At 43.7% G+C, this 17,782-nt stretch overlaps 1 protein-coding gene across 2 annotated transcripts in view; it reads left to right on the top strand.

Annotated features, from left to right (window-relative positions):
- Positions 1 to 4,495: 4,495 nt before the first annotated feature.
- Positions 4,496 to 17,782, top strand: part of LOC120526604 (UPF0606 protein KIAA1549L-like) — a 339,744-nt gene continuing 326,457 nt past the window's right edge. The window contains exon 1 of one of the 2 annotated variants that reach the window (XM_039749775.1): positions 4,496 to 5,075. In XM_039749775.1, coding sequence (XP_039605709.1) covers positions 4,847 to 5,075 — 229 coding nt within the window. In that variant the 5' untranslated portion in view covers positions 4,496 to 4,846. The remainder of the gene's footprint in view (positions 5,076 to 17,782) is intronic. The other variant, XM_039749769.1, reaches the window with a different exon arrangement.

The raw sequence follows: 17,782 nt of genomic DNA on the forward strand, positions 1-17,782 counted from the left end.
TTTCCCTTTCTTTTTTAGATCCACATCCCTGATGCAACTTTATAGATACACTGAGATTAACCCCATACTGTTTATTAGTTTAATACATCTCATTGTAATTATCCTGTAACAATATAATGGTCCACAGAATGGCCAAACTATTCCAAACACCATAACTGCTTTAGCGTTGTTGCTCTCACTGCACCTTCTTCTTCTTCTTTCAGCTGCTTCCGTTAGGAGTTGCCACAGAGGATCATCTTTTTCCATATTACTCTCACTGCACCACTCAGAGTATTTATATCACTGTATCTGAGTGTGAATTACAGCTGTACAGCAGCTGATCAGAAAGAGAATTATCAGTATACAGCATCAAGCACACACTGCCTCAGCCATGCTGCCTATTGAACTGCTCTCACATGGCAAACGCTTCAGAGCCTTCCCTCGCGATTCAGAAACAGTTTAATCCCAAGAACTCTAAACACACTCAATCAGTCCATCAAGTGCTCCTTGTAGAACTGTCTGTACTTATAAGTACAATCACCTCACTGTAAGCTTGCGATACAGTTATAATATTGCACAAACTGAGCCACTTTATAAAGTGCGTATTTACGTATGATGACGATGTTATTTTTAAGATGAAATGCAGCAAAATATAATAAAAATATTATGCAGATAAAACTTTAACTTAACTTAAATAATCTATATCTATATAATAAAAGCCCAGCGCGGTGTCCGTGTCCGGGTCCACGTTCCTTTTGGCTGTATAGCCGCCCCGTAGAAAAGCCCCAGTCCGTCCCCTCTCAGAATTCCTGCTTACCCCCCTCCGTTCTTTCCCCTTTACTTTAATTTTTCCTGTTCCCGAAAATCTTTTCAAAACAAAAGTAAAGAAATAGACAGAGCGTCACATTAACGTCTTCTCCCCTCTGCCTAATAAATAATCAATAAAATGAAATAAAAAAATCACGAAAGAAACAGAAACCACAACCTACCCTGACAGTGTCCACCGCGCTTCTAGCTTTACAGCCAAACACGTGGTGTATGCAGGTTATGAGGTGTGACGCTAATTAACGCCCGTACTACAACAGATTATATTGTTCATATACTATTGACTATTTACAGGGATCAACTCTTTTGGGGAAGTTCATAACAAAAAAAAAATTAAATTATAAATAACATGTGCACTTGGGTATTTCGAGCCCCGCGTCTGAGTCGGATGGTTCCCCTAATCACCAATTCGTGTGTTTCACTATGCCCACTATGCCTTTCCGTCTTCAGCTACCCATGTGCATTTGTACAGAGGAGACCTTACGGAACAATGATGAAACGAAACGCAACTAAACCTGCTGCTGCGAGAGAGGACACATTACAGCGTGATCACGAAGCAAAGAGGCAAAGGCGTGACAGTCGCTCGCAAGAAACGGACACTCAGCATTCACACAGATTAGCTCAACGACGCGTCTCTGCCGCTGCGAAAGGCAACTGAAACCCCTACAGAGAGACAAGACAGATTACGCCGTGATCGCGAAAGAAAGAGGCAAAAGCGTGTCAATGAGACTCCCGACGAGAGGTCCTTACGATTGAGTCCTTCAGCTGTGGTCATCCAACGTGCAGCGTAGCTCGCGCCAAGTTGCTAGTTGTTAATAATTAAACATGTGAGGACATGGTGGCGCAGTGCTAGCGAGGAGCTGGTGCTCCGTTCATGGATTGTTCCTGCCTCGCGCAGTATTCTTGCTGGGACTGGCGCGACACTGGAAGGATAGAATAATTAAACACGTACTACAAAGATATTTCAATGTTCCTTAAAGGTTTTGAAGAATCGGTGTTCTAAGCTTACCGTCTATTACAGAGCTGATTCTGTGGTGATTGGTTACTTGGAAAAGTAAAAGTAAGGACAGGAATTGGGGGTTAGTACGTTTGAAAGAGACAGTACTGCTGAAATAACTTATTTCATCGAAGGTCGCGCATGGCACAGCAGCATCTTGTGTGAGACATGAACAATCACTGTGCCACCATGTTCCCATGTTTAATAACGTGCTTTAACTCCTATCAGCTTGAAAATGATATCAAGTATACATCTCAGTATTTTAATTATTCAGAGAGCTGTAATATCATGAATGTAATGGATTCTGTGTTCTGACGGAGGAAGATAAAGCCTGTTTAAGAAGCACGTAGTGATTCACACACATAGGGCTCATAGAAGATCAAATACAAAACAAAGCATTTAACGTGCTACTTTAGTTACGATGGGACTTGAGAAACTAGTAAATTAAACAATTTTAAGATTACGTTTATGATGTTCTACTTTAATGACAAAATAAACTACGAGATTAAAATTGACATTTCGATCTTTTTTCTCCACTGTGTCCCTATTTTTTTTTCTCTGTACTCTAATAAGCTACGGTGGGCTACGACTCCCCTTTTCACGGCGACTTTGATATCTAACAACTTCTTTTTTATTTTGAGCGCTGTGCAACTTTCTGAACTTGAGCTTACGAGTTTCTCCGACACGCTATGTCACTCGATCAACTTCCTTTTATACCCCTGTTTAAACCAACAAATACAGTAGTATGTCTTTCCTTTGCCTCCACTTGGTATTCACTGAAATTCTTCTACTTACCCCCGTACTTTTGCCATTGCCTTTTCACAGAACACTGAGCTTAAGGGCTATTTATGTTGATTTGCATATTCAAAGAGGAGGAATTGGGGCGGGACAGAAGGCACGTGCACGTGTGTTACTTTTCACGCTGACCGGGATTTATGGAGCGGAAGAACGTGGAAGTTGGAGTACGCACATATTCCTGCATCTGGAATTTTCTGTGCGTAAGCACATTTCAGCTTTTGTGCTTACGCCATGTTATAGTGCGAATTCTACGCACGGCGTTATACATGAGGCCCCAGGACTGGAGTTCGACACCCGTATTCTAAAGTTACGGAGGGAATGGCATCATGAAGAAAGTCGGATAGATATGGAAGGACGAGGTTATGAATGGCCTTAAATGTTAATAGCAGAATATTAAAATCAATTCGAAACTTAATCAGGAGCCAATGAAGCTGCTGCAAGACCAGAGTAATATGGTGAATAGATGAGGTTCGAGTAATGATGCGAGCTGCAGAATTCTGGACTAGCTGAAGCTTATGAAGAGATTTATTAGAGAGACCAAAGAGGAGTGAATTGCAGTAGTTCAACCAAGAAGTAACAAGACTGTGAACAAGAATAGCTGTGGTATGAAGAGTGAGGGAGTGGCAGATGCGATTCATATTACGTAGGTGGAAATAAGCAGACCGGGTGATGTTAATAATGAGATTGGAAGGATAGAGTACTGTTTAGGATGTCACCCAGACTCTTAACCTGAGGTGATGGGGAAACAATGGTGTTATCAATCACAAGGGAAAGATTTATCACCTTTGGATAATGATAATTTTGTACTAATGAGGAGAACCTCAGTTTTGTCACTGTTTAATTTAAGTAAATTTGAAGAAACCTGAGATTTAATTTCAGCAATGCGGTCAATAATCGAAGATGGTGGAAAAGAAGAGGTGAGTTTACTAGCAAGGTAGATCTGGGTGTCATCAGCATAACAGTGAAAATGAGTATTATATCTGGTCTGTATCTGGTCCCTCTGGTAAATTCAAAGTTAAACTCAAAAAAGGCATGTGGTACCACCCTGTTGCTAGCAGTCTTGTCTTCTTTTTCCTTCACAATGCCAAGAAAATGCCCCATGAGGACAACAGAGCCATAGAAGCCCACCCCCTTCCAGAATGGCCAATATAAAAGGGAGACGTCCTAAGAAGGTGGCGACTCATTTGAACCTGAGAACTCGACTGTCAGGAAATCCTCCAAACATATAGTTTGCAGAAAACGCCACCAGAGGGCGATAAGAGCCTACTCCCTTTATTGTTTTAGTAATGACGGTGTGCACCTGTTAGTATTGTTATTATTTTTTAATTAAACGGGGTTTGTCTGATTGGCACCCCAACTATTTTGGGACACGCTCTGCCTTCTCTCTTGCCGCATACAATACACAAAGTGCACATTACACAAGGGGTGTAGCACAGAACTCTGGGCTCCATACATAAGCAGCCTCTGGGGGCCCCTTCATCTCGAAAACAAACTTTTCATTCCAGGCTGCGAAGTACCCCAATCCCCAAAGCCCCTCGGTTGGACCTGGATAATCATTACCCTTTCTCCCTCCACTACGACGTCCATGATTACATAAAGATCACACAGCTTACATTACACATAAAGCTCACGTATACACACAGCGCAGATCACATACACAGCACACAATACACACATAGAGCCCACTTTAAACACGGCGCACATTGCGCATGCAGCGCAGATCCCACACACACACACACACACACACACACACGCACACTGACCGAAATCTTCCCGTTGCGGAGAGGAGATCGCGCTACTAAAGCGCACCGCCAGGGGTCGCCTGTGCGCCCATGCGCGCTCCAACGCCGGCGCTCTAGCGCGCTGTTTTTCGCATTGATCCATTCTGCCGGGTACGTGATTTCTTTCCTAATGAAATGACGTCTCCAAACTGCAATAACACACTCGCATCCCACAGCAACAGGGGGACGCCGATGACCACACCCCCGATTTCAAAATCGCGGGCAGAGCAATCTGCAAAATAAAAGGGCACATCGCTTGAGGAGATTACTGGAACAGGTTTATTATAATGCACGGCGCCGGCTTTGCCATCTGAGAAGACTTTTTTTTTTTTTTTCTCGTTTCGAGGTCTCTGCTAACATTCTCTGCTATCGGGGGACCTGGTTGGCCAATTTAAATCGTCTCACCAGTACGTTCTGCGGAGTGATCCAATGCCTTTTTTACGTTGTTACCTTTCTGGATGCGCAAATGGCTTCGGATCTGAGGGGCGCTCCTAACTCGCGTGAGCCACAGCTGGGGGTTTGTGCGGCGGACCGTCGGAGCGGATTGGGATGCCTCGCACGGACTGGCGCAGGTGTCAGAGGATGCTCCTATCGCCCCAGCTGGAATATACCTGTCTTCCACCGAATGCTTGTGAAGGCTTTGATAGCGGTTGGAATGGCTTTATCTGTAATGCCACCTGCGCTGGCTATGGACGGTAAGTTCACGTTCGGTGTGCAACTGATGCGAAACCTGTCAGGTTTCACTGACTCGGCGTGCCGCCTCTTTGTCTGCAGTTGGATTTGCGGCATTTCTGAGGTGCGCTTGCTGCCCCTGCTTTTGGGTATCGATGAGTGGGTAACAACGCGTCCATTCAAGACAATGCGGAGAAAGGCGCTCTTTATGCGGTAACCGCTATATGTGAATCTGATGTATGTGTTTATTTATTCTGTCTGGCAAATGAAACAAAGCGCAAGCCTCGCTACATTTGGCGCCACTCGCGGTCGGATCTCTTAAAATGTGAATTAAAATTGCGAGGAAAAAAAAACCCAAAAACTTTTTGGATGTATGGCTTTTAGCAGTGTGAATTTCAAAATGAATAATTAAGACCCACCTTCGAAGCCCCAAAGCGCTGTCCCCATGTACGCCCCTTTTGATCACCCTGTGTAGAAATGCGGGTCATTACCCCCCCAGAATTAGAATCGCGTTTCTCACTGCTGGTGACACGAAGAAGCCCGTGGCGCAGAAACAAACGCTTCTCAGAAACACAACGGCAAATTACACAAATAAAGTCAAAGATAAGTAGTAAAAGGCGGAAATGTATCGCGAGTCTCACGTTCAGGTCTTTAGGGACATATGGGCTGCCAGGTTTCATTCCAACCCATTTCTTAACCAGAAGTTAATTTTCGCTCTTTATTGAAGGAGGCTTCTCATTCGTAAATGTCAAAGCGTCTGATTTTTTTGTTTGGGCCACGCAGTGATGGTGCAACAAGGAGCCCGCCGTTCACATGTCAGGCCCTCTCTGTGCGCAGCTGGCATATATTCACACGTCCATGAGGGTTTCCTCCCAGAATCCAGAGATGTTCAGGTTAGGTTGTAAATTGGCCCAGTGATGGACTGACTGGCGGCCTGTCCAGGGATTGTTCCTGCCCAGCTTCTCTGCATATAATAAGTGGGCTATAGAAAAATTTAAAATCTTCTGGGCGAACAATTTGTTCTCTGTCAGTTGCCTTGAATAAAAGTGCCAGCTAAGCAAATCGATGTCAACATAAAGCCTGACTGGACTGGCGAGGTGGTGATGGCTTCCGTTAAATAAAAACTTTGTTGAAAAGAGTGCTTTTGTCAGGTGCCCATCTATGGACAGCAAACTTCACAGGGATAATTAGAATGGCACTTGCTCTTTGTGTCTCTGGGCGCAGTATGAATGTGCCTTTGGTTATTTCGTGGAAGGAGAGGACATCATGTCATGCCTGGCAGAGTTCTTGTGCTCTCAGGTTACTGTACCCCATTTATCACTTGGTCTTCCAGTGGTGGTAAATCGACTGCCACCAGTAACCTGTGGTAGGGCCAGCAGAATGAGGATCGATGTACATTTGAGGGGGTAATGCCTGGCACCGAGGGGGACATCAAGTGTTGTTTTACTCAAAGGTCACAAGAGCCTCATCTATCCAGCCATTCGTCCTCGAGTCCACTGGGCCTATCGCAGCAGAATTTCAGGAACAAGGGGGTCACTTTGGAAATTGTAAGCATATTTTTGGTGGAAAAACTAGACTGAGAAATTGAGAAAATAAGCAAACTTGTGTTTTGGCTTTTTAGAGCTGGTCAAAGATGGAGTGGTCCTGAGTCTGCTAGATAATTCTATCCTTTACAGAAGAGCATCTGCTCACCGTCCCTTAGTGAGTGACCAGCCCTTCCTCTCTGGCCTGCTGCTCATATTTGACTTCTACACTTCTTTGTTGTCGTTGTAAACTCAGGAAGATCTTTTGTCCCAATACATTTGTGTCTCCATGTCTCAGTGTTCACATTGTCTCTAGTCAGTTTAATGTATGTGTGGACCAGGGGGCAATGCCCGTCCAGTGAAAAATCAATTTTAGCTTTTGTCAGAATTTAATCTGCCCCCCATATGCAGATGCCCACCCTAGGATGACATCTAAGTAAGGCCACTGCTTAGATCTTCCTGTGGTGACTTGTGTGGCTGCCCAGCCATAGTTGCTGAGCTTTGGTTTGGTCAGAATTTCTCTGTTTTCAGGAGATGTACGTCAGTGAAGTGTGGTGACGACTCGTTTTATGTTTTTATGGTCTGAAAGCTTTCCAGTTTACTTTATGTTTCATTTCTGTCAATCAATCAGCTTTACAGAGTTTGCCGGCACATTCAGTGTCACATCGCTATTTTCCTGTTCGTGGCTGATCAAAAGCTTCAGTGCCCTGATGTGGCTCAGCTGGCAGAGTTTAGGACCAGGCCATTGAGGGAAGTGTGGAGTGGACTGGGCAACGTAATGCTGTGTTTGCTGACAGAGCTGAAGTCCTGCACAGTGGAGATGAACCTGCCGTTTGAGCCTGGGAAAGGCGCTATATGGGTCTATCTGTGCATGTGTTTGTTTATGTGAAGAGGCTTTGTAAAAAGCCAAAATATCCACCTGGGGACTAAATAAAATGATTATATCTATTAGTATCTATTATATAGTGCCTTTTATTATCTATCTATCTATCTATCTATCTATCTATCTATCTATCTATCTATCTATCTATCTATCTATTGTAAGTACTCTATCTATCTATCTATCTATCTATCTATCTATCTATCTATCTATCTATCTATCTATCTATCTATTGTAAGTACTCTATCTATCTATCTATCTATCTATCTATCTATCTATCTATCTATCTATCTATCTATTGTAAGTACTCTATCTATCTATCTATCTATCTATCTATCTATCTATCTATCTATCTATCTATCTATCTATCTATCTATCTATCTATCTATCTATCTATCTATCTATCTATCTATCTATCTAAACAGAATGTATTATTGTACTCAAGTCTGCATGTGTAACACTTGGAGTCTCCATATTGTGTCTCTTTTTCATTCAGGGAGTCACACTTGAGTTAACAGTCTACCACTTCTGCTTGCATGCAATTTATATCCTAGATGAGTAAATTGTAATTACTCAGCCTTGCATTTTGTGACCTTAAAAGAGATGGAGCCTACCCGATGCACACTGGATGTATGGCAGGGATCAGTTCTAGATTGGGTGTGTGTAGGGGAGGGTGGGGGTGGAGGGGTGTTGGCAGCATTCTAGATGGGATGCCAGTCTATTCTTGTTGTTATTAAAATGTATATAGTGTCATTGTATTGGTCCAGTACCCCCGCCCCCAGGTCCAATGCGAAGAATGTACTTTCTCACAGTGTCATGGGTTTTACTTTCCTTATTTGTTTTCCCAAAGCCCTAAATTGTTCGTACTGTATTTATTAATTATAGAATCTTGGTTGGCATGTCCCGAGTTTCGAGTACTTTGGCACCTCATCCAGGATTCGTTTCTGTCTGACCCACAGCTATCAGGGTGAGCCTGTCTGTCTCTAAACAGGAACATTCACTAAGTAAAGTGATGAACGTAGATGTTGACATTATTATTATTATCTATGCCATTGACTCGTGTCCCCTCCAGGGTTTCTTCTTTCCTGGTGTTTGCTGCTTTCAGGGTGGTCTGCAGCTCCCTGCTTTTAGAACTGATCGATGAACAGATAAATTGAGGCCATGCAGTAGACCGCCATCCCATCCAGGGTTTGCTCTTGCTTAACCTTCAGCTATGAGGCTGGACTTAGTCCCTCTTTGTCTCTCTTTCTGTGAAGATTATCATTCATAAAGTAAACTAGTGAGTGGGTGGCACTGCCATTGACTGCTGGCCAATCCCAGGTATTCACCTGCATTACACCCAGTGCTTCTGGACGTAGCTTTGTACCCCCATTTTAATACACATACGCGTATATGGCAAATGCATGGATCCTTTTGGTGGGTGGTATGTTTGGGAACTTACAGGGTGGGTGTCTACCCCAGCTTGTCCTAACATGGCAGGTTGCCAGCCGCTCTTCTTTAAAAGTCCTGCGCTGTGCTGCTTGATGTCTCTCTCGACTTTCTTCAGATTTTCCCCCATCCAGTTCCGCCTCTCACTGCAGTGTGCACGGCGCCCTATCAATGAAGATGACTGAACCTCTCTACTCATGCCCCCAAACCCCAACGCCCCCCAAGCCCTCCTTGACTTAATGAGACCCTCTGCTCCGCCACCATTGGATTTCTGGGGCCGGGCCAGCCTGCCTCGCGCGTATCGCCGCGCACTCTGCTCCTGTCACGTTAGTCATCGCTGGGCGCAGGGCTGGACGTGGACACCTCGGCGACCCCTGCGTTTGTTTGGTGTTGTTTTTCTTGCTGGAATGTTGCGATTGTTCGCGCGATCTCCACTCTGGCGTAGTTTGCTAAGCAACGGCGGGGCCATCCGGGGCTGCGGGGCCAATCGGCGAGCGAGCTGTGAGCAAAAGTCCGCGTTGACAAGCCGGCGTGACGAGTCCGTTAAGCTGTGCGTGTGGCTGGGGGGCGAACGCCGAGCTCTGACACCCCAAAGCGCCTCAGGTGTTTATTAAGCGGTCGTTTACAGGACGCGCTGATAACGACGTTTAGGGGTGTCCAAGATGGCTTAACCACATGGAAGTGACCTGATGTGACACGTGGTCAGCTGGTGGTGCGCTCAGGACTGAAGCCTAAGGGCGTTACGCGAGCCGGCGGTTCATCTTCGTGTGGCACTGCAGTCCGTGGCGCAGTGATTAGCGCCGGCACGTCACTGGACTCCCTGTCTCACTCCAACTCATCCTGCTTACTTACCACTTGTGCTGGGTCTGTCAAACTGGAGTCGTGCTGGTGTGTGACCAGTGCAGAGGGGATTCCTGCCTCATTCCCCTCCCTGCACCAGTGACCTGAAGTGGCGGATTACGACGTGCTTTATGTCCCCCGTCCTTAAATTCCGTTATGTCATTTTAGTGCCATTAAATTGACAGAACAGCCGATAGCAGGAATAGAATATTGGAGCTGCCGTTCGCACACACACAGGGTGTCACCTTTTTAACAAGCTAGAGTAAAAGATGTCACAAAGGCATGTCGTCACCTGGAAAAAGTAAGGAGTCTTTCTCTTCCTTGAAAGCAACATGACTGAAGAGCTGGGGGTCCGCACGCTGGTCATTTGTCAACTTTCAGATCGCCTTAAGGTGACAAGGACTTGCTTCCCGGGTCCTCCCTGTGTGGAGTTTTCATGTTGTCCCCATTGTCTGTGTGGGTTTCCCCCCCACTGTCCAAAGGCATGGCAACACTGAACTGGCCCTAGTGTGTGTTTGGTGTGTGTGTGTTCACCCTGTAATGGACTGGCACACTGACCAGGGTTGTACCTGCCTTGTGCCCTATGCCTACTGTGATAGGCTGCAGCCCCACACCACGACCCTTGTCAGAATTAAGTTTGTTAGAAAATGGCATGTCGGGGTCTACATTTTTTCCATTTTTAGTGACAGGCTGAGCAGATGTGAAGCCCCCCTAGTGGCCATGGAGCCCTATGTAGCACTTAAGCTCTCTTATGTCTCCTACAAAACTCTGTTCATAACGGGACAGGCATTCAGGGGCTGAGGAGAAACCTCCGCTTCACATTGCATTTCCTGTGAATTAGCGTAAGTTAAGAAAGTGAAATGTCAGGTTTTAGAAGCTTGTTGTGTGTACATAAATGAGATGCTGGCGGCCCACGGCACCAATGATTCTTGAGTGAAACCTGATCACACGTCGGCTGGATCTTATGAAAGACGCGTACTTTAGCTTGATTTGCATTTCTAAATTGTCCCTGTGATGGCCTGGCACCCTGCACTCAATGTGGTCGTTTAGACCAAAGCCTTAAGAGAATCAGTTTTGGTTCCCTAAAAGCAGCATTCAAATGAAGGCTCAAAACAGAATCTTCATTTATGTACAGCAGAACCGTAACAGATTTCCTAAGTAAGCATAAACAGATGATAACAGATCTGAAGAATCAGAGTGAGTTTACAATTTTAAAAGGACTCTCGCTGCCTGCAAGAACACGGGGTACGTTTCGGTTTTCATGGCCTCTCAGTATCCTGCTAGGTAGACTACTAGACATTAAACGCTTCTGTTTTGTCCACAGGCTACGAATCGTTTCAAAGCCCAAAGGACTAATTTCATACGCAAAGAACTCTTTCCAGAGTCAAGTCATTCTTTATCATGTATTGGTTATCCAAGAGACTACACGGCCCTTTTAGATGCCATTAAGGAGCCAATGTTTTGGAAAAGTGTATTCAGGCCTGATTGTCATCTTGCCTACTACGCTGCAGAGCAGGTGACAATGGCTACCTGTGACCCTGAGCTGGATAAGCAGGCTTGAAAACAGTAAGAAGGGCCTTTATTTCTGCAGCACATTTTCGTTTAAGGCATGGAGCTCAAAGGAGTGCGAATACACGGAGAAAGGAGCAAACTGGAATGGGTCTTCTGAGTTTGCTGTGGCTTCACTGAACGCAGGCTCAGCAGGCACAACACGTTTTCAGGTAAAATACAAATGTTATAAATTACAGCAAGAATGCAGATTAGTTTAAACGAGTACTCCATCCATACATTTGAACCGAGGGAAAAATGTAATCTTATGTTTTCATGTAGAATGACAGAAAAAAGTTTTATGAAGTAACAGAAGCCATCAGTGACCAATGCTGTACAACGAAGTAAAAAACATCGATGGAAAAAAGAAAGAAATCGCACGTGTGACATAATCCACACGTCTGTTCTCCAGTTGTATGCTCCAAATGTGTAAAAGGCATGCATTTGTTGCTAAAATACTGTTGCATAAAATCAGCACACATTAGAAATAGGAAACGCTTTGCACGTGGGGCTGAGTTTTTGCCTGGAAGATTCGCCCGTCTCCCCTCATGATATTGTGAGTGACGTCAGACTTCAGGGCTTCAGGATTTTGCATGTTTCTTTGACTAGGAGTTGTGGTTTTGTGTAACGGAGTTTCTCTCCATAGTTTCAACCTTGGTAATGACTCTGCTTGCTGTTTCCCTGTTTCCCACTTACCTTTTTGGTCAAAAGTTCTTGAGCACGTTGTAGCCTCCCAGCTCACCAATTACTTAACGTCTAATAATTTGATGGAACCCTTTCAGTCTGGTTTCAGGGTGCAGCACAGTTGTGAAACTGCTCTGCTACAGGTAACCAATGATTTGCTTATGGCAGCAGACTCTGAACAAACCAGCATATTAATTCTGTTAGACCTCAGTGCAGCATTTGACACTCAGGTTAGACATGACATTCTACATGCTGGGTATCTCTGGCACTGCCTTCCAGTGGTTCAAGTCCTATCTGACTGATAGGCAAGAGTTTGTTAGTCTTGGCAACAGCAGATCCAGCTCAGCGCAGTCACACAAGGAGTTCCTCAGGGCTCTGTCCTCGGCCCTCTTCTCTTCTGTATTTATATGCTTCCCTTTGGCCATATTGTTCATAGCTATGGACTGGGCTATCATTTTTATGCAGATGATACTCAACTCTACTTCAATGTTAAAAGTGGAACTTCACCAGAGCTTTCTCAGTGAAATTAAAACCTGGATGGAGCAGAACTCAACAACATTTATTTATTTATTTATATAGCACATTTTCATACAAACAGTAGCTCAAAGTGCTTTACATAATAAAGAATAGAAAAACAAAAGACACAATTATAAAACAAAATAAATCAACATTAACATCGAATAAGAGTAAGGTGCAATGGCCGGGGGGACAGAAAAAACAAAAAAACTCCAGACGGCTAGAGAAAAAAATAAAATCTGTAGGGATTCCAGACCTTGAGACCGCCCAGTCCCCTCTGGGCATTCTACCTAACATAAATGAAACAGTCCTCTTTGGATTTAGGGTTCTCACGGAAGGGCTTGATGATGGTCATGTAGACTTCTGGCTTTTAATCCAATTAAACTAAAACTAAACTAATTAAAAATTAAACTGCAACAAAACTGAACTCCTGCAAATTGGGACTAAAATGCAACTTAATAAAATGAGCTCCTTCCCAGTCAATCTTGGTGGTGATCTCATCAGACCTGCCTCCATTGAAAAGAATCTTGGTGTCATTTTTGTTTCCTCCCTTTCTTATTCCGCCCACATAAATCACATCAAGAAACTTTCTTACTTTCACCTCCATAACATATCCCGTGTTCGCTCTTTCCTCCCCTTTTCTAACGCTGAGAAACTTGTCCATGCTTTTATCACATCCCGCATAGATTATTGTAACTCGCTATTAGCAGGTGCCCCTTCTAATCTTATATCTCAGCTCCAGCTTATTCAAAACTCGGCTGCAAGAGTCCTTAGTCGAACCAGCAGCAGCAAGCACATCACACCCATCCTGCTCCATCTTCACTGGCTCCCTGTGTCTTACAGAATCGAATATAAAATCCTACTAATAACCTACAAAGCCTTAAATAACCTTGTGCCAATCTACATCAGTGACCTTCTCCATCACTATGTGCCTGCTCGCCCACTAAGGTCCTCTGATTCTGGCAATCTTGTTGTGCCCCACACTAATCTACACTCCATGGGTGACATGGGCCTTCAGCTGTATAGCGCCAAGACACTCAAATGACCTACCGAAATTAATCAGGTCAGCTGATTCCATGAATTCTTTTAAAAAACAACTTAAAACTCATCTGTTCAGGAAGGCTTTTCGCTCTACTTGACTTTATTCCCCTTCTCTCAGTTTACGTCTCTGTCAAGATGCTCATGTAACCTGTAAGTGTGTGTGTTAGACCATCAATGATGTTGTCTGTTAGGCTTTCTCTGAATTTACTGCCTTAATCATCTTTATTTATTTATTTGCTTTGTACTATGCTATATACTGTATACCTTGCCGTTCTTTCTTATATTCTGTAAGTGCCTTGAGCATGGGAAAGGCGCTATATAAATAAAATGTATTATTATTATTATTATTATTATTTCTGGCTTTGATTTCTGGTTCATTCATCTCCTGGTCAGCTATTTTTCTTCCCTGGTAGTACAGGACCACCTGAAGGGGCTCAAGTCTGGAGTTGCTGTTATAAATACGGAAATGCTCAGAACTTTGAAGTAATTCAAGTGATAATAATGGCGCCAGTTATCCAGAATCTCACTTATTGTGGAGTAAGGTGATGAGTTGGGGACAGGAGAAGACCAAAGTAAAGAAAGAGGAATGGAAGGTGAGAAATCCAAGTTCAGGGTGCAGCCAGACTGCCTGGTAGAAAGGGGGGCCAAAGAGCTGAGGAAGCCCTGGAGACGAAGCACTGTTTGCTCTTCTTTTGTTTTTTTGGACAGTTTTGCTCATCCTTTCTACTGCACTTTATTTGGGTTAAATATGATCAGTTTTGGCCTCTTGGCTTCATTCTGGGCTTGCGTTTTGGCCTCTTGGCTTCATTCTGGGTTTGCGTTTTGGCCTCTTGGCTTCATTCTGGGTTTGAGGCTGCTGCAAGATCCCCCACTCCAGTGCATGGTTCACGTATCCATTTGAAAAGCTGCATGGTCTCTTCTAAGCTCTGGCAAAATAAAAAAATAAAAAAGTGAAAATGCCAGCATGTATACTTTGATCCTCCAAAGGCTGTGAGGATAATCGTCATCTTAGTGAATGTGACAGAGTTGAGACATGGATAGTACTGGTTATTCAGGGACTGCAGGGAGGACAAAGAAATAATCCTCATAATTAATCGAGAAATTCAATTAACAGAAGGAACCGAGACAAAGAAATTAGCTGGAAAGGAAAGCTGTCGGCAGAGCAGTCTGAGCTGACACTCCTGTGATGAGAGTCGTTGAATGTGTTCTTTAAACACTAAGGTGGTTAGCGCCGGTCCCTGTCATCCTGGAGTGAGTCACCTAAGATGGTCACTGCTTACCCCTTGTTGTCACTTTTTAAATCTCCACTTCAAGCCGTCTTCCAGGTCGTTGTACAAACTGTGTTGACTTTCCACTTTAAGTGATTCCCAGAGGCTGGCAGACATTTCTCTGAAGCCGTTAGCTGAATTGCAGTGAAGCTGAGAATGTGTGTGGTGAAGGCCTTTGTGTGGCAGTAGGCCGGAGCAGGTGTCGATCCTAGTTGGTCTCAGAAATGCATCTGATTATCTACAGATGGCTTTCCTACTGACCACTACTGGAGCCATGGCATGTTGTAATATTCATTTTTGTAATCTGCAGCACACGACAAGAGTCATGGAGCGAGGTCACTTTAAAAACCTGGACCTTAGCCATTTTGAATCTCAAGTTGTGCTTCAGTGTGTAATGAACTCATTCCCTGTTTTCTTCACAGTTGTATCTGTAATGGAGATGGTTTTATTTTTGGCTCTGGAAATGTAAAAAGGCATCCATCAGTGCACTTGTCTTGTACATGAAGGTAACAGCTGTTCCTTTTACCTTGATGGCCTTACTGCTTTAGCTTCTTAACTAAAATGACACACCTAATCCTTCATTTCATCCTTGCAGTGAGAAGGTCAGATGGTATGCAGTGTGTTTCCCTTCTTCGAGATGATCAAGCGTGGTGATGTTTGGGAGTGAGCTGAGATAGCACTGAAAGACATCAGTCCATAGACATTGAAGCACCAACAACCCTAGGCATAAAAGTGTTTTCAGAGTTCCTTACCAGTGGCAATACAGGACTCCTTGACCAGTTCAGGCCATGAGCTCTGGCTGGACGCGCGTCTGTTTTTCCTTGACTAGAGTGTTGAGAAGCTCAGGTCTTTCCTTTTTTTCCCTTTCTGCTGGTAAATGGTGGAGTGCAGTGTTTTGGCAGGTGTTCCTTGTTGTTCAGGTCTGCTCCCACCCTACCTCCATGGGGCCTTCCCTTTCCATGGGTTCCAATGCTCAGAGCTCACTTTCACACTACAGCACTGATAAGCTGACTGTGTTGCCATTAGAGGTTTTGGGAGTGAGCACATGCACTCTGTGGCATGGTGCAGATATCTTCTTTGCTTGGTAGACTTACCTTCTTTTTCACTGAAAGGGTATAAATGTTAGATTGGGGTTCCCCAGTTCTCTATTTGAAAATGCCTTCCAGGTGATTCAATTAAAATGGCCATCCATGCGAATGCGAAGACGTCGCCTAAGAAGGTAGTGACGAAACTTCATTGTTAACTTCACCTCCACCCAGAGCTGGTCATACTTGGCTATTTTTTTCTGTTGTAATTTTTCTTTTTATTCAGATTAGTTTTATTCATTTTTTTACATTTGCCAAGATGTCCTCTATAACAAGAGTATATACTTTGATTCAAATGTGAAATCATTCCAGGTTAGAGTACTTGAGAACCTGAAGAAAATGTCTGCTTCATATAAAAATAAATATGGATTTGAAAGCTTACCTTTCTACAAGAAAATCTCAGACATTCCACGACAAAGCTAGCTCTACAGGTCCATGAGAGCTTGTGACATACTTGACACCAGTAAAGCCGATGTCACATAACTCATGTTCTAGTCGTTGGGATTGTCAGACTCCCCGAGTGCAGCTGCTGATCTCGTCGCTGGACCATATCAGTTTACACGACTGAAAATCGCTGGATATGTCACATTATGCGACTGCATGACGACCTTTCAGTACAGCCATGCTCAACTCTTTTTGTAATGGCCTCCTGAGGGAGTCATGGCATATACAAAGCGTTAACAGGAACGGCGAGTTTAACCACAATCGTAATCTTTTTGTTATTCTTTTTTCAATTCTAGCATGGGACGTAAAAAACATGAGACATCCGACAGACAAGCTTCTCTTCTGTTTGTGAGGTCTGAAACATGCGTGTTTCTTATTCGTCGCCATTGTGTTATATGCGTTGTACTTCCCGATGACTGATGGATGTCAGCTCTCTTGCACACAGAGTCCACCACTACTTGTTTGATTTTTGATTTGAGTCACTGGGTATGTCAGAATAGACAGCTGGCCTTTACGGGAGCACGCAATGCCAACTGCCCAAAATTACATAAATGAAGGCTACGATTGAAAATCGGTGGAAAATCTAAGCTGACACGGCCTTAATTTAGAGTGTGGATGTGCCATGTTGCCTTTTCATGTGTCTTGGTCACTTGATGTGGTTCTCCTTGTTCTACTGCTCCTCCTTCAGTTGTGGTAGGTATAATGGCCTTTTGGAAACAAATGGTGTGTCCACAAGGACAGTAAATTGAAAACGAACTGCTTTTATGATTTGAAGACTTCTATGTAGTAGTTTTTATTGTTGGATCTTTTGGGCATGTTTAGTTTCATGCATTACATGTTACAAATATACATATATGCTTATTTAAATACTTGCTGGTTTTGTTAACCACATGTTCCTCCATTTTGTCTCAAAATATGGCTCTTTGCCACCACAGGAAGTTTCGCCTTATGATGCCATCTTCATGGGGGGATTTGAGATGGTGGCGTCCAAGATTTAGGATTCAAGAAAAGTCTTTCATGGTGATACTTAGCCAAAAGGATGTTTGGGGATTTGCGTATTTGTTTTTTTTTTTTTTACTTTTGTTTTCGGGTTACATTGTAACGGCCGGCCACTTACCCAGACCGGCCACTATACTACCAAGACTATTCCTTGGATAATCTGAGGCTTCTTGATCTAGTAACAAGCCGTAGTCCTTACAAGTTGTACTTTTTCCCCACACGACAAAATAACAAGCAAACAGAAGACGGGAATTTAAAATCAAACATGTATATATTGTAAATGATAAAGACAAACAAATATTCAATAATGTAAATATGTGTGCACAAAACACCCTATCCCAATGACACCAGTGACTAATTATTATATAAAACACAAATATGCAAATAATTACAACGAACCCTTCCTTACCCCTAAACACTAAATAGAAACACAGAACACAAGCACAAGCACAGATTAGTTACTGTATACATGGC

Source organism: Polypterus senegalus, chromosome 1, assembly GCF_016835505.1.
Source record: "Polypterus senegalus isolate Bchr_013 chromosome 1, ASM1683550v1, whole genome shotgun sequence".
NCBI lineage: Eukaryota > Metazoa > Chordata > Cladistia > Polypteriformes > Polypteridae > Polypterus > Polypterus senegalus.